The 24,284-nt window shown below is 42.6% G+C and overlaps 1 protein-coding gene and 1 non-coding gene across 2 annotated transcripts; one reads left to right on the top strand and one right to left on the bottom strand.

The window, feature by feature from the left end:
• The first annotated feature begins 4,242 nt into the window (after positions 1-4,242).
• LOC120680397 lies at positions 4,243-4,361 on the top strand. The gene has a single exon (XR_005677663.1). It is a non-coding gene; the product is annotated as a U5 spliceosomal RNA (small nuclear RNA).
• A 1,008-nt stretch (positions 4,362-5,369) lies between these two features.
• LOC120677375 (probable jasmonic acid carboxyl methyltransferase 1) lies at positions 5,370-7,282 on the bottom strand. The gene is made up of 4 exons (XM_039958528.1): positions 7,083-7,282; positions 6,452-6,859; positions 5,966-6,220; positions 5,370-5,847 (listed from the first exon to the last, which is right to left on the bottom strand). The coding sequence occupies exons 1-4, from the start codon at positions 7,158-7,160 to the stop codon at positions 5,509-5,511; spliced, it is 1,080 nt and encodes a 359-aa protein (XP_039814462.1). The 5' UTR covers positions 7,161-7,282; the 3' UTR covers positions 5,370-5,508.
• Between the last annotated feature and the right edge of the window lie 17,002 nt (positions 7,283-24,284).

Genomic DNA, 24,284 nt, shown 5'->3' with positions numbered 1-24,284 from the left:
CTGCCGCGCCGCCGCCCGCCCTCCCCTGCTGCTGCGCGGGACCTCGACCTGGCGGAGGCGGCCGGCTGGCACCAGAGCTCCACGAGGCGGAGGCGCGAGATCCCTGCGTGAGATTGAAGAAGAGATAAGGAGAGAGAGAGAGTAGCAAGAGATAAGGAGAGAGAGTATGAAAAAAAGAGAAGAAATATGCATCCCTCATTTATGTACTTGTACTTTACAAATTAGTGCTGGTACATCTATTGGTATATTTTTGATATTAATCAATTTGATCTAATAATAATTATGTAGTGAAGATACTCAGAAAATATAAGAATTATTGAATTTTGCTCGTACTCAGCAAAAAATGAGATATCATCAGCCTCAAGGGCATTTCAGACATTTTACCACTCAGCTCAGAGAATCAACTCAAAATAATTAGGATCGCCAAACATCCAGCTTATTGAGACAACCGATTCTCCAGACAACTGACTTATTTTCAGAATCCTGATTCTCAGAAAAGCAAGGTCCAGAAAAGCGTCACCACACGCCAAATTGCACCAAATATTAAGGACGGCAAGATTGCATAATGTAATTCTTTTTTTAAAAAATTCATATACCTCTCTGAACTATGGCCGAGTTTATGTTTGCACCTTAATAGGTATTTTGCCTCCTCGAACTCGCAAAACTGGATATATGACCTCTCTGGATGATTTTTCTTAGTGGTTCTTTTCTTTTTTTATGTTTATTTTGAATAAACCTACTCATGTGGAGTCCAACAAAATTTGATTTTCCATTTTATGTTTTTTTAAATATAATTTACAATAATTTTTCAAATATTTATTCAAAACAAACATAAAGAAAAAAATGGAAAACCAGCAAGAAAAACCACCCAAGTAGGTCATATATCTGGTTTTGCGAGTTCGAGAAAGCAAAATATCCAGTTTTCGAGTTTAATGTGGAAACGTAAACTCGACTGGGAGGTAAATATGGCCTTTTTCTTTTTAAAGCAACAATGGTGGCCAGATTATAGGCCCAATGCAGAAAGAACTCCTAAGTTCTAAGGTTTTGTTTAGTTCGCGAAATTTTTTGGATTTTGGTAGCAATTAATGTCTAATAATTGTTTTGGTACTTAAAAGATTCGTCTCATCGTTTACAGTTAAATTGTATAATTAGTTATTTTATAACTACATTTAATGCTCCATTGATATGTCCCAAGATTCGATGCGATGGGTAGTAGGAAAATTTTTGGGAACTAAACATAGCAGAGTGATCGTTGGCCCGGCCCACCAACTTGAGTCTTTTACATGTATATTATTACAAAAGTTGGCCCTTACGTCCATACTACTAAAAAGTTCAGAGACACCTCTGTACCATCGCGTTTTATTTTTTGACCTATATATCATTTTGGACGGATGGAGTCCTAACAGGGTCCAAAGTTTGTTTTGCCCTCTACAGGGGCGGCCCGACTTGGTATGGATGGGTATTCTTTGAATACTCATTATTTTTGCTAATCTATAGTATTTCAAGGTATAATCAAATGTATATATGCTAATAATAGGTATAAAACAGTCATTTTGCTTTGCGTTTTGAATTTTTGAATACCCAACATTCAAATTCTAGGCCCGCCACGGCCTCTATACCGTTCTGTTTTGCCTCCAGTGGCTAAGTGCATGCTCAAAATTGCATTGCTCTTTATGCCACTGTACGTAGAAAGGAGATATGTTTCAGAATATGTTTTTTTTTAAAAAAAGATCTTGCACATAGTATTGATATCAAATAACATTAGTACCAATATGTAAAAGCAATCCGAAACATTGGTAACCATTGCATTGGAGCAGTTCTTAGGCTGTCCGCAGTGGGTGCGGTAACTGCATTATTAACTTAAATAATGAAATTTAGCCATGCCTTGTTATCATTAGGAAATCTTTACTGCTTCCTGGATATGGCTGCTTAAAGATTTTTTTTTCCTTTTTGTGTTGATATGGCTGTGGCATTCCACAAACTAGCTGTTACCAGTAGTTTCTTTGTGGCAACTAACAAGGAGAAAAAGATGTATGTCACGACTTCTTGCATTTCTTTATAGTAACATCTAAAATGAATTTGATAGTATTGGAGATGCTTTATCATTTGACAGGATTAGCTCTTGCTTGGAACTGGTTATCTTTTAGTATTTAGATCTACTCCTATAAATCTTCATTTGTAGTTGCCACGACTTGCTACTTTAGAGTTCACATGTACCAGTAAAATCAGATCCTCTTATAATCTGGTTATATTTTCTTATTTTGTTTTCACATTTCACGCTCATTCTGAATTTTACTTAGTTAAATCCAAGGTTCTATATCTCCGGCTATAGCTAACGCTATAGCCGGAGATCACTGCTGGACGGAGCTGCATCTAAGAGATTTGACTTTTAGCGCTAAGCGACCTAAGACGCTAATAGCTCGATTTAGCAGGCGAAATCCGCTAAACAAGGTGTAATTTAGCGCCACTTCCCGGCCATCCATCGAAGAATCCGCAAGAGCTGGCCCAGATCTTCTCTGCTGAGGCTGCGTTGGAGTAGTGACTAGTGAGAGAGACAGTGCGGGGTTGCAGGCATGAGTCGAGGCTGACAGAGAACGCGCGGAGGAGAGGACTAGTTGAGGAACAAAAGGTGGCCTGGGTGGTGTCAAGCGGCTATAGCGATCGGAGAGGGTGCCTCTAAACTGTATCTCCGGAGATTTAAAACATTGGTTAAATCATAAACTTGATTTGCAGTTTTTTTTTCAAACATATGTATTTCTAGTTAATGTATGAAATAGCTATGTTGTAAATAGCACACAAAGTGCCCTTGTTTGTTGTTTCATATGTAGAAAGTTATTTGGTGGTCTAAACTTTGAAAGGGTACTCTACTAGCTACAGTTGGGAATTCATTTCGTGCAACTAGATATTTCTGGACCTTACTATTGTCATGGCTTTCTTAGGGTATTATGTGTTTCGAAGCGAGCCATTGCTCTTGAAATCTTTCAATCAACGGTTTATTGCTGAATCCAAAGGAATTGAAATTCCATTGTATCCTAATACCTCCTGTCCGAAGTCTGAACAGGCTCTTAATCATCGGTTTATTGCTGTGGAACCACACTGCTGCATCGATTCTATTCTAAACTGCATTCATATAAACCTTGTTTTATCTTGTTCAAATTATTTCCAACTTGGTTCCTGTTTAGTGTGAATGCACATAACGTAACTAGATCTTGAAAATGTTTTCCATTTGTGAAGGTCACAAAAAAACAAACACAAAAACAAAGAAGTATCCTTGTAAATACCTTGTGATATATGGTGTTCCTTTTTCAGAATACACAGCAAAAAAGGGTTTTGAAGATAAGACAGAAAACTCGGCACTTTTGAAAACGACTTGAACTCAGATTATGCACCAATTTTCTATCCATTAGATCAAAATGTTCTGAGTACAAACATTCATCCGGTGAGTATGTATACCTTGTGATACAACTTGAAAACTCTGCAAACCTGTTATTGATATTTGATTATGTGGGATCATTGGGGTCGTAAACCGTGCCTGCTTGGACATTTAAGCCCATGTAGAGCTGATTCTATGATTTGTCCATTTTGTTCAAGAGAGCACCACAAAATGTTACTAGAATTTCTTCCATGGTTTCAATGAATGAAGAGAGGTGGATCATATTCGCACATGTTCGAAGAGTTCATTTTAAGACTACATGCGGCCTAAAGCCAGCAAATTTACATTCTCCTGTTACATCCTTTTGTTATTTGACTTTTGAGGTGTTGGCGTTCTTGCAGTCAAAGCATGTTCGTTCATCTGATGCAATAGAGAACTTGTGTCTTGCGAAATGCCTCTCTTCTGGATGTACTCTGATGGGTACATCTCACCATCAGTTGCCTCACCAACGTCCTAACGGATACATCAATATCGTCCTAAAAGGAACACCCTGATTGGGTTTGAACCTCAGCTTTGGTTCTAGTAATGATTAGTACCATACTGCTGCTTCTTTGCACATGGCACAGCGACTAATAGCATTATATTATAATGGGAGCCTGGTTCCTGATTGAGCCATGGAGTTGTGTGGTGAGCACAAAGCGGACAATTCTTTCGCCTTTTACTAAAGAATAATACATGATTAAGGATTACCTGATTGGTTTTGGACCTAAGCTTTGGTTTTAGTAATGATTAGTACCATACTGCTGCTTTGCACATGGCACAGCGACAAACAGCATTATAATGGGAACATGATTTCTGACTGAGCCATGGAGTTGAGTGGTGCGCATAAAGCAAACTATTCTTCTGCCTTTTATTAAAGAATACCGCGTGCTTGCCACATCAAGCAGCATACTGCTATTTTTGATGGGATCCCTCCTAGTGAGGAGGCCCCAACATTTCATAATGCAAATTCACATTGTGCTTATACTGACCTTCGCATTAGGAAGACCCAATAGTGGCATAGCGCTGTGGAAGACTTTAACATAGTAAGCACTGTGACATAAAACTTGTAATGGAGCTAAGATACTATTAAGTCAAAGGTAACAACTAACTACCTAATCCTCATTTGTATATCATCGTAGTGTCTTTTTATATTCTTATAATATATTCATCTGCAATGTGCTATGTTGGGACTTTTATGAGAATTATTTGATATCTTGTATCGGATCCTTGGAATATCTTTTTTTATTTGTATATAATTCGACAGGCTAATATATGTTTAATTTACCACTTTTAATTGGTCAAGCCATACCTTTATTGAAAAGGTCCACGTACATGTGATAAATTCCTTGACATATTTAATTTGTCCTCATTTTATATTACTTATGTCTAAGGCTTATGAAGCACCTTCATCTCGTGATGTTTTTTATAATTGAGAATTAGGTTGTGTTTTGATACTTTTATCTTACGATGCTAGCCATGGGGATGGATGTCCGGTCAAGCAAGCTTTGGTGATGTTCCATGGTCAATGGCATCATTACTTTTGTTTTAATTATTATGAACTCTATTATATACTAATGTTAATGTGCTAGATATATTTAATGTGTTGGGGTTTAGTAGGCTAGTGCATATTAGGTAGGATGAGAACTCATCGGTAGTCAAATTTGTGGCACTCCAACTTAAATTTTAGCTTCGAGTACTTTAATTTGTGGTTTGTAATGTACTCACGTCTTGTAATTATAAGCTCAAATTCGCTCTCTATATGCCATTATGTGATGATGGTAATATTGCGTGAGGGATATGTGTGTTGGTGTTGTGTGTCATTGATCATCATGAGGCGTACCAAGGAATATCGGGATTGTCTTCATGTTCACTAAATTTAGACCATTTTCTGTTACCATTCAGTTGTGTTTTAGTATGTGACATATTGAATGATAAATACATGCAAGTTCTCAAGTTTATGGACAATCAACGGTTCATTTATTCTGATTGCAATTTGAACGGTTCCGAGACCCATCATATGTCATCGATTACATATGGCCAATCAGTATCATAATTGCTTAAAAGTTCAACAACTATAAGCTGCAAAGCGCCATTTAAAACCTTCTCGTGAGAGAAGCACTCACTACAACCCTGTCACCAACAAGGTAACTGTAATGTGGGCTTCCTGGGCTCATGTACTGCTCCGAAATTCTCACAAGCTCATCCATAACATCGCTGGACAGTCCAAAATGCTGCGCTATAAGTGGCTCGAATACAGCTCTCATGGCAAGTCCCTTTGCGTGTGGGGAAATCAAGTTTTGCTCCACCTTATGCACCTGGATCTCATTGATCTCGAAGGAACCTTCATCCTGTATGATCTCCCGTAGTTCCGTGTCCGAAGGCCCGTACATCGGTATGTAGAAACAATCAAGCATTTCTCTGCTGATTAAACCCTGCTCATCAGAACATTATGTGTCAATTGGATATAGAGAAACCCTATTAGTTTGATCAGCGAAGATTACCAAACTTGTACCAACTAAAGAAGTAATAAGGTGAAAGAAATGTACATACCCTTGAGGCCATATCGTTTAAGGGGATAACTAAACTATCCCAAGGTGTAATGCACAAATGGTCACGAGTACCTAGCATGGAAACCACCATTCGACCCCCAGAGACCAATTCTTGAGCCCTCATTTTCAAGAAAGTTGAGAAATCCTTTCTGAATTGTTGACGATAAGCTTGAATGACCAATGGGCGCCTTTCTCGCCTAAGACCCTCGTCCTCGTCATACAAAGGGATCTTGTTACTCTTCAGCTCTTTGGGTACCTGTTGTTATATATGTAAAGTACACTCAGGCATACACTCGTTGAGTTGATAATAACCACATACTCTCTCTGTTCCAAATTATTAGTCATTTTGGCTTTTCTAGATATATAAATCTTGCTATGCAGCTAGATGCATAACAAAAACTATGCACCTAGAAAAAGCTGAAACAACTAATAATTTGGGATGGATCGAGGGAGTATATAGCTGCTCTAGCTGGCATTGCTTATTTACCTCTGATAGCCAATGCAGGCTGTTGGAAGATGCAATTAGATCCAGGAAGTTGTTAGGGAAGAGCTTCTTGTAGAATGACCCAGGCACAATGCAAGCAGTCAGAAGCAAGCCAGAACTTTGGGTGCTTTGCTGAAATGAGACAAGGCGCTTCGCAACATCGTTGAAGTCATTGTCAGGGAGGTCGTTCAAAAGCACGTGGACCTCTAGTGGTCCCTGATCATGCTGTGCGGCATGGCGATGATGGACAACTGCATCAACAGCACTCGAGACTAGCGCTAGCGTGTTAGGGCCAGCGGCACAACCCAAGTCGGCGATCACCATGCTGTTGGGAACATCGGTAGATTTCAAGCTCAACAAGCCCATGACAGCCCCCTCAATGGCAGGTTTCATCCACTTCTGCCCTGCACTCTGCAAGCAAAACGTGCACTATATATTCAGACTTGCAATGAACAGAACCAGAGAAGTAGAGAACACTCACTGCTGCAGCCAAGGAACAGTACGTTTTCGAACAAATTTTGCATGCTATTTAGTTTGCCGAATCCAAGATATCACACCAAATCATCAGATGAAAATACAAAGGATTGAAATGCAAGGTTTAAGCCTGGGAAGAGTTTGTGAGCTGGGAGGAGACCTGAAAAACAGAGTTACGAGCATAGCCTGCTTCTCCATCTGCCTGGTTCACGCACAGACGTTGCTGCTCGGGGGCCATAGCACTCTTGCGCCTTTGCGTCCAAGATCTTCTGATGGAAGAAGCTAGCTAGTGCCCAGAGGTCGCCCCTCCTATTTAATCTGCTAAAAGTCTGAACTACTCTGGCCCAACCACCAAGTAATATTTGATTTAAGTGTGATCCCTGGCCTGCATATTATGTATTTTCAAATCAGATGGCCTGCATCACACCTGTATATTATGTATTTTCAAATCAAACCATGTGGGTAGATCTTTTTGTGCCTTTGGTTTGCCAGTCAAACCGCGTGGGTAGACCTTTTTGTGCCATTAGTTTGCCAATCAAACCACGTGTTCTTCGTTCGCAGTCACATTCACGCTTTATTTTTTTCAAAAAAAAAAATTCGAATGTCATCTAGTATCATTTTTCAACTCTTCCAGATCTTACCCTAGTTCCCGCTGTACAAGACTGATAAGAGAATGAGAAGCCACTATACAGATCTTACCCTGGTGCTGCCGCTGGCCTCCAGCAGCTTGCTGCCGTGCGCACCGAACAAGTGAAGAAGACAAGCTTCGGCTGCGGAAGAGAGAAAGAGGAGGGAATTGAATATGGACCGGGCCGGCCAGAAGCAGCGGAAGCCCGAAATTTCATATATATTTTATTCAATCCAAATCAACAACACATCCAAAGGCCGCCCGCCGTCCCGAAACACTTGGCACGGGAGCAGCTATTTTACGGTCGCCCGTAAATATAGATGCCGTGCGGTCAATTTTTGGACAGGAGCAGGTGGCTTCCGTTCTTTCGAAAATTTACGTGCAAATGATGATAGCACTATGTCCCATTATTCTACATGCCAGCTATTCTACATGGATGTGCATAGATTCATCTGCTAGTTCCCACCGAACTATTCGACAGGCATGTGCAATGTGCATGGATTCATCTAGTTCCGAATGAATCCCACGTAGCCACGCTTGGTAAGCTCGTCCAATTATATTCCTGATGATTGATCCAGTTGATAAATACAACTATATAAATACAAAAAAATTACATAATGCAAATTATAAACAAATTTATATAATAAAAAAGAGATAAAGCAAAAGTTTGAATCAATTTTTTTGTCCAAAAAGATTCCGAATAAATTTTGGATAAAAAATAGGAATCAAAATTTGTGGCAGAGCAAAAATTCAAGGAAAAAATTAAACACACAAAACTTTGTGAAAAAGAGAAATTTGAGGAAACAAAGAGAATAGCAAAAGTTTGAATCAATATTTTTTGTCCAAAAAATATTGCGAACGCCAAAAATGGAAAAAAGAAAATTGGAGTAAAAATTAGGAAACAAAATTTCCTGAAACACATTTTGCACAAACAAAATTGAAATCAAGATTTGTGGGAGAGAAAAAAGAACACAAAAATACCTGTGCAAAAACTTTTGGAGACAAGCATTTGTGTCAAAAATCTGAAACAAAAAAATCAAGAAAAATATAAAGAGAAATCCTAAAATAAAAAAGTTGGAGCAAAACTTTGGAAAAATAAAAAATTGCTAACAAATGTTATAGAACAAACTTTGGAAAGATAAAAACGGGCCGGTGTGCGCTTCACCTCGCCGGCTCATGAATATGAGTTTGACGGACTAGTGCTGGAGCACTTATCCGGCTGGTCGGAGCATGCTGATCTGCAGCCTCTGCTCGCCGCGCGCGGAGTCAAAGCAGCAGCTTGCCCCACCCTTCCCACTTTCACGTGGCAAGTATACAAGATTTGGACGGAGGCAAGAAAGAGAAAATAAGGGGAAACAAAATGAGAGAGAAAGACGGAGGAAAACCAATCACCGGCAGCAGAAACATTGGCCTCGTTTGGTTCACGCTACGCTATTCCATTCTACGAGATAATCTTCCATGCATGAAGTAGTAAATGAAGTCAATTTGCAAAACCTTTTTAGGGATGGGTATAACTTTTCGCAACGAATCTAATAACGGTAATTAATCGATGATTTGTTACAGTGATGCTATAGCAACTATCGTCTAATCGCGCGGTCAAAGACCTCATTAGATTCTTCAGGGTCACTAGCGCGAGGTTCTGAAGTTGGTTTTGTAAACTGACTTTATTTAATACTGTAATTAGCGATCAAAATATCACTATTTATTAGCATTCAGTAGCACAGCACAAACCAAACGAGGCTATTGGATGGTGGGGCTGCCAGCTCCGGACGCGCGTCCGCGTCGACCAGAAGCAAGAGAATTACCAGTTGATTGTAAAATCAGCATTGGGCGGGCGGACCCTCTGACCCCTCACATTCCAAAAAAGTACCCAAACAAATGCTGTTTAGAGCAGGTTTAATAGTTTATCCGGCTACTCGCCAGCTGCTAGCGGCAGCGAGCGCACGATAGCGGTGGGGCCCGCTACTATTTAATGCACTGCTCCTTGCTCAGCCAATAGTAGCGCTAGCGGCGTAAATTCGCTGGCTGCGGCGGGCGCCTGTTGAAACGCATGTTCTCCTCTCTCTTCATTTTTCTCTTCTCCGTATAGACATAAGCCCGCTAGTCACCCATCATAATACTTGCTCTTATGCCATTTCTTAGGATGGGCCACGGTCCACCCGTCGCACCCTCTAGATCCGCCCATAGTTTAAACGCTTTTCTTATCATTTTTATTTATCTTAACACTGAAGATCGTAATCTTAGCAGAAATATTTATAACATTCTCCCACTTGGTCAAACGGTAAGTTTCTAATATTCGCATCACACTAAAGTTCACATTTAGCATAACAGTAAGTTCACCTTCAGCATATCTGCTAACATAGCATTAGTTCTTATGTGCTCAATCTTAATATTTTGATTTTGGCATCTTTCCCAACATGATACTTAAGGTCAATGTGTTTGGAAGCACCACTTGACTTGTTGTTACTTGAAAATAATTCTGTAGACTGATTATTGCAGTATAACGTTATAGGTTCTGTAATGCCGTTAATTACCTTTAGGTCCGGAATAAAATTCTTAAGGCAAATAGCCTATCCTATTGCTTTATAGCATGCCACAAATTCAGCTTGCATCGTCGATGCTGAAACTAAACACTGCTTAGACTTTTTCCATGATATTGCTGCTCCAGCTAATGTGTAGATATATCCTGATGTAGATTTCCTACTATTCACACAACCAGTAAAGTCAACATCAATATAACCACAATTTCAAGGTTATCTGATATTCTATATGTGGGTATGAAGTCTTTGGCACCTTGTCAGTAACGCAATGCCTTCTTGATGCCTACCCAATGCACCTTTTTGGTATTTTTCTATTACCTTCCAAACATTTCGATAGAAAATGGCAAGTCTAGACCCGTACAGACTTGTGTGTACATCCACTAGTAGAAATAATAGTTTCAATAACGTCTTGTGCGTGACAACCGTGACTATACATCTATGATGAAAATCCTAGGTTCGTCATAGATCTTCCAAGGAAGCCCTCAGCCACTATACAACCGTGACAAAAGTAAAACGCGTCTCACAGAACAATGTCTGCTTCGTCATAGTTCATCGTCGCAACCCTCAGCCCCTAAGGAATTATTTTGAAAGTAAAACACGCATCACAAAAACAACATCTCGTATGGTCACAAAAACAATGCACCATCAACTCCTTTTATCTGTGATCACTGTGACTCGTCATAGAACCGGACCGACTGCCATGTGTAGCGACCTGGATCCGCCGATCCACGTCCCAAGCTTGTGGGTCAACTTTGTCAACGTGGGTCCACTATAGAGGTGTTACACAGATGTTCGCGTGTAGCAGGCTGACGTGGCTAACACGTGTAATAGTAGGTCCCAGTTGACTGCTCTAGTATGTCTACCTAGCAGTCATGTGTGCTCTGGGACCTGAAGGTCCACGTGTCAGGGTTGTGGCGTCAAATATGTCAACACGGGGTCCACTAGAGAGGTGTCACCCGGACGTCCTCGTGTACATGTGCGGGTCAGCAGGCCGTCGTGGCTAACATGTGTTAATGCGGGTCTGTTGGGTAGGTCTACACCATGTGTATGTGCAGTGGGTACAGTAGGTACTAGGTAGTCATGCAGCCACGTGGTGGATGCCCGGTCCACCATGCCCACATGGTATCATGGTGGTGCCCGCAGATAATAAGGCCTGGGCCTATTTCAATGGCAGGCTCGATATGAAATTGTTGTGGAGCTGGCCCAAATTTGTGCGAGCCACCAGGATTCGCTCGATTCGACCCAACAAGAAGAAAAGGCCCGCTGTGAAAACATATGTGCTGATCGAGCACAAAAGGGAGGTAAAATCGTGCATTAGGTTCGAAAACTTGTCAGGGCCAGCTCGGCAGTTGTTATCCACCACCGCGCTACTCAAGTGTGTTCGTCTAGCTTCCCACTAGCATTCGCTTTGACACGGGACGGTTGACTCGTCAAGGATATTGGACCGTGCGTTTTCTTCTGTGAGATTGACATATGGGTCCCACGTGTCGGTGACCGACAAACAAGGGTTGGGTCCTATTCCCGCGCATCTCGCCGAGACGCTTGCCATTCCCCCAGACATGGCGCCGCCAGAGTTCCTCTCCCCTCCCCCAAGATGGGGTTTTTTTTCAAGAAATCCCCAATTGTACCATCTGCCTGAACTTTAGCCCCGTAGACACAAACTCATATCCGAATCCGCACCCACCAGGCTTGGTATCCGCGGGTACGCATATATTTTGTAACCATTGCCATCTTTTACTAGGATCGGCTTGTAATCAGCGCCCATGCTCGCGGGCATAAACTTAGACCCGAATCCTCGCCCACCAGGTTTGGTATCCACGGGTACGTGAATATTTTGTACCTGTTGCCATCTTTACTAGGATTGGCTTGAAATCAGCGCCCGCGCCCGCGGCCACAAACTTAGATCTGAATCCGCGTCCACCAGGTTTGGTATCCACGGGTACGCGGATATTTTGTACTTGTTGCCATCTTTACTAGGATCGACTTGTAATCAGACCTAATGAAGTAATCCAAAGATGAGGTTCGTGTCCTTTTGTTTCATTCTGAGCGTTTTTTCCCGCAATTTTTAGGAAATTTTTGGATGAATTTTCGTTCATCGTATTTAGCCGTGATTTAGGTCAGATTTCTTGAAAGATTTCAATGCTACTCCCTCCATTCCAAATTATAAGTCATTTGACTTTTTTGACCCCCAAGTTTGACCACTTATCTCATTCAAAAATTTGTGTAAAATATCACTTCTTTTTGTTGTGACTTGCTTTATCAATATATGTTCTTTAAAAATGACTTAAATTTGACTATGTTTGCATAAATGTTTTGAATAAAAGGAGTGGTCACACTTGGAGTTTAAAAAGTCTAACAGACTATAATTTGAAACGGACGGAGTAGGATATATGTGAGCAAGTCTATGGTGACCCCCTGTCAAATATTCAAATCCCTCACGGAGAACCTCGAATTTCTTGTTTCCTCTAAATTTCCTCTTTTTCTAAGATTCTCAAGATTTTGTGAAATTGGAGTTAGAGGCTTGTTCTTTTCGTATGCTCTTTTATGGATCTATTAGCTGGGGCGGATCTACTTGGGGGCTACCTCCCTAAAATCCATGGATAAACCCCCCCCAGCCCTCTCTCTATTTTTTGAACTAAAAATGAAGAAGATGATGAAGAAATAAGAAGACAAGGGAGATGAGCTCCTCTTAACTTGGCTGCTCGATTCGCCACTGTCTATTAGGTTTAGTGTTTGAGCATCTACAGCTGAAATTTTATATGGATCTGTTGAGTATTGGGAGATTAATTCGCGTTTGAAGGTTCGAATCCGTTCTTGCTCATTTTTTTTTGAAGAAACTTGTTTTTCCTTCTCTGTTCGTGAGCGGCGGAGGACCGCGTGCGAGCAGCGCACGCGAGGAGGCGGTTTTTTCCTTTTTATATTTTTAAAAATTAAAATTTCAAAAATATATGTCCGTTTTGAAATATTTCAAAAATACCCCCGGTCGCCCCCCCATAGGGCAACAGGCCTTAAGTGTAATTTTTTTTTTCTTCAAATTCGCAATGAGGTCCCTGGGGAAAAAAAAGCCCTGTCGCCCCCCCAACGGGCGACAGGGGCCTGTCGCCCGTTGGGGGGGCGACAGGCCCTTTTTATAAACCCTAACCGCCATTCCCTTTGTCATTTGAGCCCAAAAATTCAGGAAAAAAGCTGGAGTGCTTGCCGTGTTGTTACATCTTTTTGAAATGGTGGAAGAGCAATATTATTGGGTCACGTATGTCTGGGCAAAGAATGCGACATTTGGGAAACCCGTGATCGCCGTGCTGAGAAGTGGCAACCTGTGATCTCGTACTCGCAGCTAGATATACTATGGTTCCTATTTTGAGCTATTCGAGCGTGTAGTCGGCATCATCGTCGGCAGGATCTGGGCCGCTAACTCCTACCACACATAACTTGTCCTTCATTAAATCACGGAAAAAAAATCGCAAGAACTTCCCTTATTTCACGAGCATTATGGAACCCAGAAACATAATAAGTTCGCATCAATAGTATGTATAGAAACAAATGACAAGTAAACTAGCACAATCATAAACATCGGATACAAATAAGCGGGTCCACAGCTATCTCATTACAAATAAACATCAGAGATACAAACATCAGGTATATCTAACCACCCCTAGGGCGTCGGACCCTCTTAGCCCTCTGCTGGGCACGGACATGGCCCTCGGAGTAGGTGAGAACATCCGGAGACCTCACCTGTCGCTCAGGACGCGCAAGGGGCTGCGGTGTCTGCTGCTGAGAGATCCCAAGTGGTGCTCCTCCTAGCTGTTTATACCCCAAGACATCGGGGTCACCTTGTGCGGCAGGCTCTTCTGGACTCAAGCTGTCGAAGTCGTCTAAGGTGAAGGTCTCGTTATCTGGTCCAAAGGAGGAAGAAGAAGGTCCGGTGCCCGCATGGGGGTAGAATCCTACGCAAAAAATGTGGATGTTAGCGTACGCTCGTATATTTTGTCATGACATGTAGAAACCGAAATACGAAACATAAACTAACCTGTGTAGGCCGGTATCTGTGGCCCCGGTACCATCCCTAGATACGGTCCGCCAACTGGTGCTGTCCCTCTAAACATTCCAGTATGGCCGAACGCAGTAGCTGGATCGTATCCTGTATGTGATATTAGTAAATATGTAGGAACACTTGATCTAATTTTAAAGAGATATGTATGTTACCTGCACTTGGGAAGAACTGCGACGTCGGCCCGTGCATGGTCGACGGACACGGGAACGATGACGAGGCCTGAGACGACCCGTGGCTGTCTTCGTACTGCACACGGCTTCCGAAGTTGTGCACTACCTGACGCAACTGATCACGCTGCCTCGACCATGCCTCTGTCTGCTCAAACTGGGTCATTGGGGATCCGGCACGTACCCTCGTCAAGTAAGTCGAGCAGTCCGTCTCCATCATGTTGCAAAGACGAAGCTGCATCAATTCAGTAAAGGTACAGTTACAAACACATGAATTATCTTATGAATATGATTATATATATATATGCAAATATGATCAAGAGACTCACCGCGCCAGCTAGTGCCTCCACGTGGTGCCGGCCATAGCCATCCTGAGGCCTCGCCTGGTGTGGCTGCGGGTGAGTGTCAACAAAAACCAGACGAGCCCGAGTCCGGGGTAAGTACCAGGTGAGGTAAGCCCTAAAGGAGCTGTCTGTGTGTGGTCCTGTTGGATGGACCAAGAGCTCGTCTGCCTGTTCCCATTGGTCCACCCACGGCTGGATCTTGGTGAGCCAATCATCAGAGCACAGCAAGCCACTCCTTGACAACCTACAAAGTGGACCACGAAGAATCGTTAGATTCGACACGAATATATGAGCCAAGTTCATTCATAATTACCTGTGGTCCTGGCGACTGACACGCTCCAACGCGGTGGGCACCGGAAACTCCTGGCGCTGCCCAAACTGTCTCCTGACTCTCCAGGGGCAATATGCCTCAACCGCGATGTCATAAACCAGGACGGCGGAAGTAAGCCACAGGCTCGCATTCGCGGAGCAGTGCGAAGACAGGCCTGTTGGTGCACGGGTAGCCACAGCCTCTGGGCTGTAAGGCTCCCAGACAACGTCCTCGGGCGTCAGCATGTCGAGCTCTGAAACAAACTCAGGATATGCGCGTCTAACCTGCGCATGCGCCCAGGACCTCTGCATTCGGAATAAGTAACATTAAAAGTGCGCTAATGCATCATGTAACAATGAATAACAAAATTAGATGTATAAGAACGCACCTGACGCCAGATCCAGATAGTTCCCACAGTGGGCCTCTCGTCCTCCTCTTCGCCGTACATGCCCCCGTGGTAAGGCTCGTGGCTGACCAGGGGCCGACCAACGGCTAGCCTCTCGTACGACCAAAGCTGTAGCAGTAGTGGGCACCCTGCCAAGATAGCGTTCCCATGTGTCTTCATGCAGCCGTCGCAGAGTCCACGGTAAGTGGCTGCAAGTACCGCCTCACCCCAGCTGTAGGGCGGTATGTCCTCGTCCCCATCCGCAATCTCCCGTGCATACGGAAGGAGAATCCTATCGACCGAGTTGCCATGAGTGTTGTTGAATATGATATAACCAAACAACCAAAGTAAGTACGCCTCCAGTGATCTGGTCACACTGTACTCGTCTGCATCCGCAGCCAACAGGGCAGGCTGCATAAACAATTAAGATTAATGGTTTCAACTGTCAATGGAACATTTGAATTGTAACAATTAAATTTATATATGGAATGAATACGTACTGTAAACTGTAGGAACCAGGTCTTCGAAGGACCTGCTGCTCGCGGGTGCGGGTTGATCGGACCTGCTTCCTCCACGCGGTCAACCAGGGCAAAACGGGCCTCCAGCTCATCCTTCCACGAGGCCGCCACCACACGCGGACCTACAGCCTCCCCGACGATAGGGAGGCCGAGGAGGTAGGCCACATCCTGCAGCGTAGGAGTCATCTCCCCACACTGGAGGTGGAACGTGTGTGTCTCCGGCCTCCATCTGTCAACGAGCGCCGTCAGGAGGGATCGGTCGAGCTGAATAGGCCCAACCTCGACAAGACGGCTCAGAGTCAGTAGACCGGCCTCACGTAACCTGAAAACAAACAAAAATGTCGAAACAAAGGAATACCGACGAATACATAAGTGATAAACAATAATATTTCATTACATACCGGTCACACCAATCGTGGTGTATAGAGATCGCCTCCCCGGGTGGACGAGGACGTAGCACCTCTAGGGCTCGGTGCTCAACAGCTGCAAAGTAAGACCTGTGGCTCGAGTCGATCACTGGGTCTAGCAAGGAGTCCATCTCCATACCTGCATTCAAAAATATATGAGAACACATAGGTAAATATATATTTCATACAAACTGGACACATAGGTACAATAATAGTTCATTACATACCTGCAATATTTCATTACTACATATTACAAATAATGAAATACAATTGTGGATCATGACACCGAATGCCTTCCACGAGCAATTCTCGCCGATGCTCGTCTGAACGTAGGAGGTGCTCCATCTCTGGGATTTCCGGAAGGACCAACGTCAGCAGCATCGTGAAGTGCATTCTGAGGACACTTCTTATAGTTGTGACTCAATGATCCACATTGGCTGCAACGCTTTTGTGCCTTGCTTTCTTCCGACTCGTCCATACCATTCCGAATACGACGTGTCTGACGGCGGCCTTTGCCTTTCTTAGTGGTTGGATCAGGAATAAACATCTTATTCTCATTATCCTGAGTGAAAGGCCCCACAATTCCAATCCCGTATACCTCATGTCCCTAGGTGGATACAGCTGCTTCCTTGCTGAAGTACGGTGAAACAAATACTCCTGGCTGCAACGCAGACTCTGCACATGCCACAATGAGATGGGAGCATGGCAAATGCAATAACTTAGGCTTTATGCAGGAGCAGAAGGCTTTGCCATCAACTGTAATCAAGCTCTCCTGTACCACCCTATCTCTACGGATACCACGACCACTTCTATCCTTGCATAGAACCTCAAATCTATGCTCCATTGTACCTGTCGATATGACGCGGTGCAGTTTGGCCTTTTCAATCTTCTCTTGCATATATTGTGTCACTCTTTTGCAAAACTGAATTTGGGGGTTGCTGATGTTTATGCTTGCAGCCGTGTAACGCTCTCTGAAATAATTCATGCACCCATACATGATGAACTCAACAATTCCCACAAGAGGAAAGGCACAACAAGAACGCATAACCATATTGAAACACTCTGCATGGTTCGTTGTCTGAATACCATACCGTATTCCGTTGGTATCATAAAGGAATGGCCATTTCTCCTTAGGTGCACCTCGAATCCAGTGTGAAAATGGCTTCTCAATTGAATCCCTAGCCTCTGCAGCCTGACTCGTGCCTGCTCCTGATGCCCTTACCTTCACTAGCTCTGCAGTCAACGAATCAAGCATCTGCCATAATGCATTGAATTTTCTCTATTGATTTTGGGTGCACAACCTCTTAAACAGGTTCTTAAGATCCTTGTTCTTAAAGTGCTCATAGAAGTTTGCACCCATATGCCGAATGCACCACCTATTTTGAACATCGGGCCATAATGGAGGCGTTGTCGTAGTTCCACGTTGCAATTTCAGTATTGATTGCAGGATACCTGCATGCCTATCACTAATAAGTCACACATCTGGACGTGCAGCAACAACATGAATCTTCACTCGTTCAAGGAACCAATACCAACTGTCTATGTTCTCATTCTCAACAAATGCAAATGTGAGCGTAACTATTTGGTTGTTGCAATCTACACTGATTGCGGTGAGTATCTGACCTTTATACCTTCCAGTCAAAAATGTGCCATCAATGCAGATCACCGGAAGACAAAACTGAAATGCTCTAACACAAGCACCTATGCAAAAGAAGGCTCGTTGCATAATTCTTTGTCCCCTAGTCAAGGCTGGTACAAGGTATGTGTTATAAAAGCTTCCAGGATTTCTAGCAGCAATCTGGGATAACATACGAGATAGGTTATCATATGATGCCTCGTATGTGCCGAACCGCATCTCCAACACCCTTTGTTTAGCCCGCCATGCCTTCAAATAACTGATGGTGTACTGGTAAGTCTGCTCAATGTGTCGAACAATCATTTTTGGCTCATAATTTAGGTTGTCCATAATAAACCCATATATTTGCTTTGCAACAAAGTCGCATGATATATTGCGATGCGAGGGAACAACTTCTGACAGCAAACAAGTGTGCTCTGTGATAATGGAACATTTCCAGTTTGACTTCCATTTTCCTTTGAATGCATGTACTCGCCATGGACATCCAGCATTCACACACTTCACCTCATATTCTTTACTGCCAGACTTTACGACTCTGAATTCTCGTTTCAATGAGATTGCCCATAGTCTCACAGCATTTTTTACGGCTTCAATGTTTGGATATGTTGCACCTTGCACTACCTCATTCCCTCTGTACTCCCACTCCTGATTTCGTACATCTTCTGCGACATGACTGCCAAAACCATGCTCCTTCCACTCTTTTGGCAATGAGTACTGCTCGTCATCAGATGAGCCCTCATATTCTTCCATCTCTATTGCGGTTTGGTCATCTGCCTCCATCTCGTCCACAATGTTATGTATCCTCTCTCCCTCATCAGCAAGGCCCTGTGGTCCCATGTTTTGGTTCTCTGTCTCTTCTGACTCATCTTGCTCAACATAATTGGTCTCTCTTCGAATACTCGGAGTTCCTTGATCTGCACAATGTTGGATTTCATTTTGTGTCTTCTCCTGAATTTGAACAAGAATGACCAAAGGCCACGCACGCTCTAGAGCTGCTTGCATGTACTTCTGTCAGTCATCAGTGCTGTGTATCATCATTAATTCCCATAATTCACTATCTACCTCCCAATTAACAAGAGACTGGACAGTGATCACATGTGTCAACGGATCAACATGGAACCCACGCTGCAGCCACTTACATATGGAACCAAAACTCCTTTCCTGAGGTTTATCTATGCCGCTAGATGTGCGCTTAAAGGCAGAAAGATCTACTCCATTTGGCCCATACATAACATTGTATTCACCATAAAATACTTGAAACTGCATCTTGCTCGACATATCTGTATATCACATAATACTTATCGAGTTATACTCTTTACTTCACTACCTTATTCAATAATCCGTAAAAACTAAGTATGAAATTCAACTACAACGTATAAGTATTCATAACTACGTGATGACACTCAAATTCTATACTGCATATGCCAAATTCTATTCTAAATCATAATTAATTTATAAACACGTCTCTAATAGTACTGCAATTGTAATAATAAATGCGTAGAACTAATTTTCTAAACTAATTTACTACTACGTAACTACAAACTAAAGTATCATTGAACTCCTACTTAAATGGTTCTACTATAGCACTAATTAAATTAAATTACTTACCCCTACTTAAATTACTCATATTTAAATACGTAGTACTTAAATATAACAATATATAAACTAAATGTACTAACCTGCAGATCACAAGTGCTGAATCCGGCAGGGCTTCGCCGCTTTCCTTCTCCTCACTCCTCTCTTTTTTTTCTGGATTTTTGGTGGAATTTTCGGGCTCAAATGAGGAGGGAAGGGGAGGGCATGAGCTTTTATAGAGGGGATACCCCGGTCGCCCGCGGGGGGGCGACAGGCCCCCGCTGTCGCCCGGGGGGGCGACAGGGCCTTTTTTTTTCCAGGGACCTCATTGCGAATTTGAAGAAAAAAAATTACACTTAAGGCCTGTCGCCCTATGGGGGGCGACCGGGGGATATTTTTGAAATATTTCAAAACGGACATATATTTTTGAAATTTTAATTTTTAAAAAATAAAAAAAAAACTGCCGCGAGGAACTGCACGCGGAGGCGCGTCGCGGGCCCGAGCAAGCCTGCGTGGGCAGGCGGAGCAGGCCACACGCGGCCCAGCTCGCGGCGGGGCGGGCGGCTCGGCCCATACGCGGCCAGGCGCGAGCGAGCAGGCCGGCTCGGAGCTCGCAGCGCAGCCAGCACACGGCTCATGGCCCAGGTGGACAGCAGACCGACAGCACCTGCAGGCCAATCGGAGGCCGAGCAAGGGCCTGCAGGAACGACCAGGCCAGATGCAGGCACACGGGCTGGACTGAATGCACGCTGCTGCAATCAGGTTTGATTCGTTACTTAACTTACTTCGGTACTGTTTTGTTTAGCTAATCTCTGATCACTTTGGGTTAACTAAATCTTGCTCTCATGCTTGATTTAATTAATTAGCTTTTAATCTTGCTAATCACTGTTGGTTCTTTGCATGCTTAATTGACTTGTGTTGATTAGTTCTTGTAGCGAGTCTTTGCATACTTAGTCAAGTAAGTTTAATTTGGCTTTGTAATAGCAAGCTCTAGTCTTTTTTTTGTGTGACTCTGGATCAGCTTTTTAGTTGAGCTTTGCTTTCGTTTGGTTTTGAGTTTTACTAATTATTGTTGAATCGACGCATGTTTGATTAAGTGAAGTTTTGGTGATAACTTTGCTCAAGTGAATAGTGTTACTTTTGGTTCCGCTTTGCGTTGAGCTTTGCGAACCGTTCCTAGGGTGAGCTTATCACTAGTTGACTTGGGTCATCCTGGCGGTGTGCGTGGGGTGGCAGTCGGAACATAAGCTTTGTTCCCATTCACTCCCTCCTCTCTGGTCGTCTGTTTCGGTCCTTCGATCCTATAGATATCTTGTGTGTTTCTGGGATCATAGGATTTGCGCCCATTAGGAGAAGTGGACTGGACTAATGCATTGGGATTTGATAATATCACAGTTTATCCTTTTTAGTATATATACTGCTAGGTTGATCGTGCAGCATTTAACCTCTTATTTTGTGTTAGTGTTGAAACAAAATTTGAGAAGAAAACCTAATGGGTTTAATTTGTCTACTTATGTTTCTGAGTTAGTCGGGTTTAATTGGAATTACTCCAAATACTTTATGTGCCTTTTATCCCTATTCTGCTTTGACCGCTTTTTTTGTACATACTTTTTCCATAGAGCTGCAAAACTTCTTTTTTTTGTATCAATGTGATAATTATAGAACAAATTTTGGAGACTTGGCTACATAAGAAGAGCTATTCAAGCCTAAGCCAAGTACACCAAAAGTTGGAGCAAATTGGAAATTATTCATCCAATACCCAAATCCTCCTTAGGTAATTTAGGTAACTAGATGTATTCTCTTGCAAGTTCAATTAGCATCTAGTCCCTATACTTGTCTGGGAATGCATGAGCATATTTTGATTCCTTTGCATTAACTAGAGTAATCTTTAATATGGTAGGTTGTTTGTGTTTCTCTCTAACCTACGAGCAATCTACATGGTTTATTAGTTGAAGGAAAATGGCAGTAACCCTTATTTCTTATCTTTTGTGCCAAATCCAAGTCATAGGATAACTACCCAATATCGTCATTGACTAGTGCATGTCTCTCACAAGTAATTCAGATACTTGTATGCACACTTTTAGGGGGAGCTATCTTATGGTTTGTGATTTTGAGACTACTTGTTTGCAAGCCTATCATGTGTGTAGTCTCATGTTGGAAGAAGAATTGAATCCCCCGGAGATATGCATGAATCTCACTTCAAGTGGTTTCAATGTACATGTGGTATCTTTGTCTTCATTGATTCCATATTTTTCAATCTTTTGAAGCTATCTCCATGCATAATATAGATTAATCTCCTAATCTTGTCTTAATTGACTAGTTGTGCATATGCTTTGCCTTCCACCATACATATGCACACACTTAGGGGGAGCTTAGTCTATGTTATGTGAGTTCATGTTCATGATCTTGATTGCCTTCCACATCCAAAAAGATCATGATCTATGAAACTCTCCCTTGTGCATTTGATGTCTTCGTTTTCGGTGTTTGATTCCAAAGGGGGAGAATTTTAGTGACCAAAGCATGTATACCTTAAGAGGGAGCCGCTCTTAAGGGGATGTAGTTTATATCAAAAACTCTCCCTTCATGCAAGAAAGCAAGAACCTCAAGTGCATGTAGTTTATATCACTATGTTGGGGAGTCTCATATCCATTGTGACCACACAAAGGGGATTTGCATTTCAAGTGGTAAGATCAAGGTATGATCATCTCCATCTTTTCATTTGATATCTTTGCATATTTCAATTAGCATATGTTCTTGCTCTTGCATAGCATCCAAGCAAGTAGAGTCATTCATTTGATATATTTTCTCTTGCTTTGGTTGTGTTGTCATCAATCACCAAAAAGGGAAAGATTGTAAGGAAAATAGCCCTTAAGCCATTGTTTGTGATTTTGGTGATTGAATAACAACATTACCATTGGGACTAATATGTGTGCCAAGAATGAATATTTGTAGGTTTTTATAGATTCCAAAGATGCAACACAATGAAAACCTCCAAAGCTGGGACAATGAGAGAAATGAATTGGAAGTTTCCCATGGATATTTATATTTTTACTGATCAAATGGGTTATATTTCTGGAGAATCTTGAACAGCATTTCACAAGCTTTCCATAAAGTCTAAGATCATCAAAATCGGAGTACTGAGTAAAAAGTTATGATCAAAACAAGTAGCATTGACACAATTGATATATTAAGTCGGTCAGGCGTAGAAGTAGCACCGAATCAATCGGTGATCAACACTAGCAGAAGCATTGGTTTGAGAGTATGATTCAGCCAATTCCATGAAGACCTCACCGAATCAATCGTGAGCCTGGGATGAAGGCAAACAGCTCTGGTTTGACAGTATGATTCGGTCAATGCTATGAAGACTAGGGATGAAAACGGTCGGAAACGGTTGGGAAATGACCCTAACCATTTCTGTTTTCATATTTTAATTCGGAAACGGGAACGGGAACGGAAAATCTCGATCGGGAAAACAAAATCGGTTATGCGGGATATCGGGAATGGTACAATTCGGTCGGAAGCATGTCGATTATGGTCGGAAACTGGTACTCAAAAATGGTAATAACAAAAGCAAGCATACCTAGTCATGCAAATGAACTGGTTTAACAAGTTAAAAGTATTTGATTAATCCATCATTTTCAATAGTAGGCTAATATACATGCACTTTAGAAATCAACAAATATTTTGGAAAAGAAAAGAAAAACTGGAAGAAAAAAATATTGGTAGAATGAATACGCTGAACACATCAGCTCTATCTTCTGTTGGGCCGCCAGATTGCTCGAGTGGCCCTGCCGAAATGCCTCCTATGCTCTTTGCCTGGCCGGTGGGACTGCACAACAGCACGCACAGGCACAGTGGTGTTCACGCGCAGAGAGACCAACATGTAACGTCTAGCTCTCAAGCTTAGTCCCACCTAGTCGTCATGGAGCAAAGAGCGGCTCAAATGTGCTATAAAAATAATCCAGACCGCCTGGAGAATGCATAAGCGGCCACGCTGGGCTGGCAGCTCATGGGTCTGTGGGCTGCAAGTGCTAGCAGGATAGATGTAAATATGAAAACAGGAATACAGGCGGGAAAATTCCCGTTAAAATGTGGTAACCAAAAATTCAGTGAGGAAATTACCCAAACCGCTCCCGTTCCTGAATTCGCCGGATTTTTATGTATATTTTCCTAATTTCGTTTTTTCCTGTAATTACGGTATTTGATTGGTATATACGATATACGGTGTCGGTCAGTACGGGATTTTTCTGTTCCTACTTTCATCCCTAATGAAGACCTCACCGAATCAATCGGTGAGCCGGGGACGAAGGCAAACAACACTGGTTTGACAGTATGATTTGGTCGGTGCATTTGGAGGTGGCCAATTTAGTCTGTCAAAGAAGATTTTCTATTAGAGCAACGGCTAGTTTCCTTTCTTGGGGCTATAAATACCCCTCCACCCGGCCATTTCAAGGGTGTTAGAGCTTGTGGAAGTCGTATACTTGTGTTCCACACATGTTCAAGTGCTCTAGCAACCAAAGTGCTTAAGGAAAGATTAAGGCAATTAGCATAAGGCTTAGATCTTTATTAGTGCTAGTTTAGGCCTTATAGCGCATTGCTTTAGGGATTAGGCTAGAGTTAGGCGAGGTTTGCACACCTCCTATGCATCGGTGCTTACGCACACCAAGAGTTGTAAATCTGGGGCTTGTAAGTCTTGCGAGACCCTCCAACCAAGTTTGTGGAGTGGTTGCCGGTGCTTGTGAGAGGAAGGAGAGGCCCTCGGCGATTTTCCAAAAGCTCTACCTAGTGAAGACGGCGGGGA

This window comes from Panicum virgatum, chromosome 6N (assembly GCF_016808335.1).
Source record: "Panicum virgatum strain AP13 chromosome 6N, P.virgatum_v5, whole genome shotgun sequence".
Lineage (NCBI taxonomy): Eukaryota > Viridiplantae > Streptophyta > Magnoliopsida > Poales > Poaceae > Panicum > Panicum virgatum.
The sequence above is the reverse complement of the archived record's forward strand: the minus strand, read 5'-3'. Positions and strand labels throughout refer to the sequence as shown.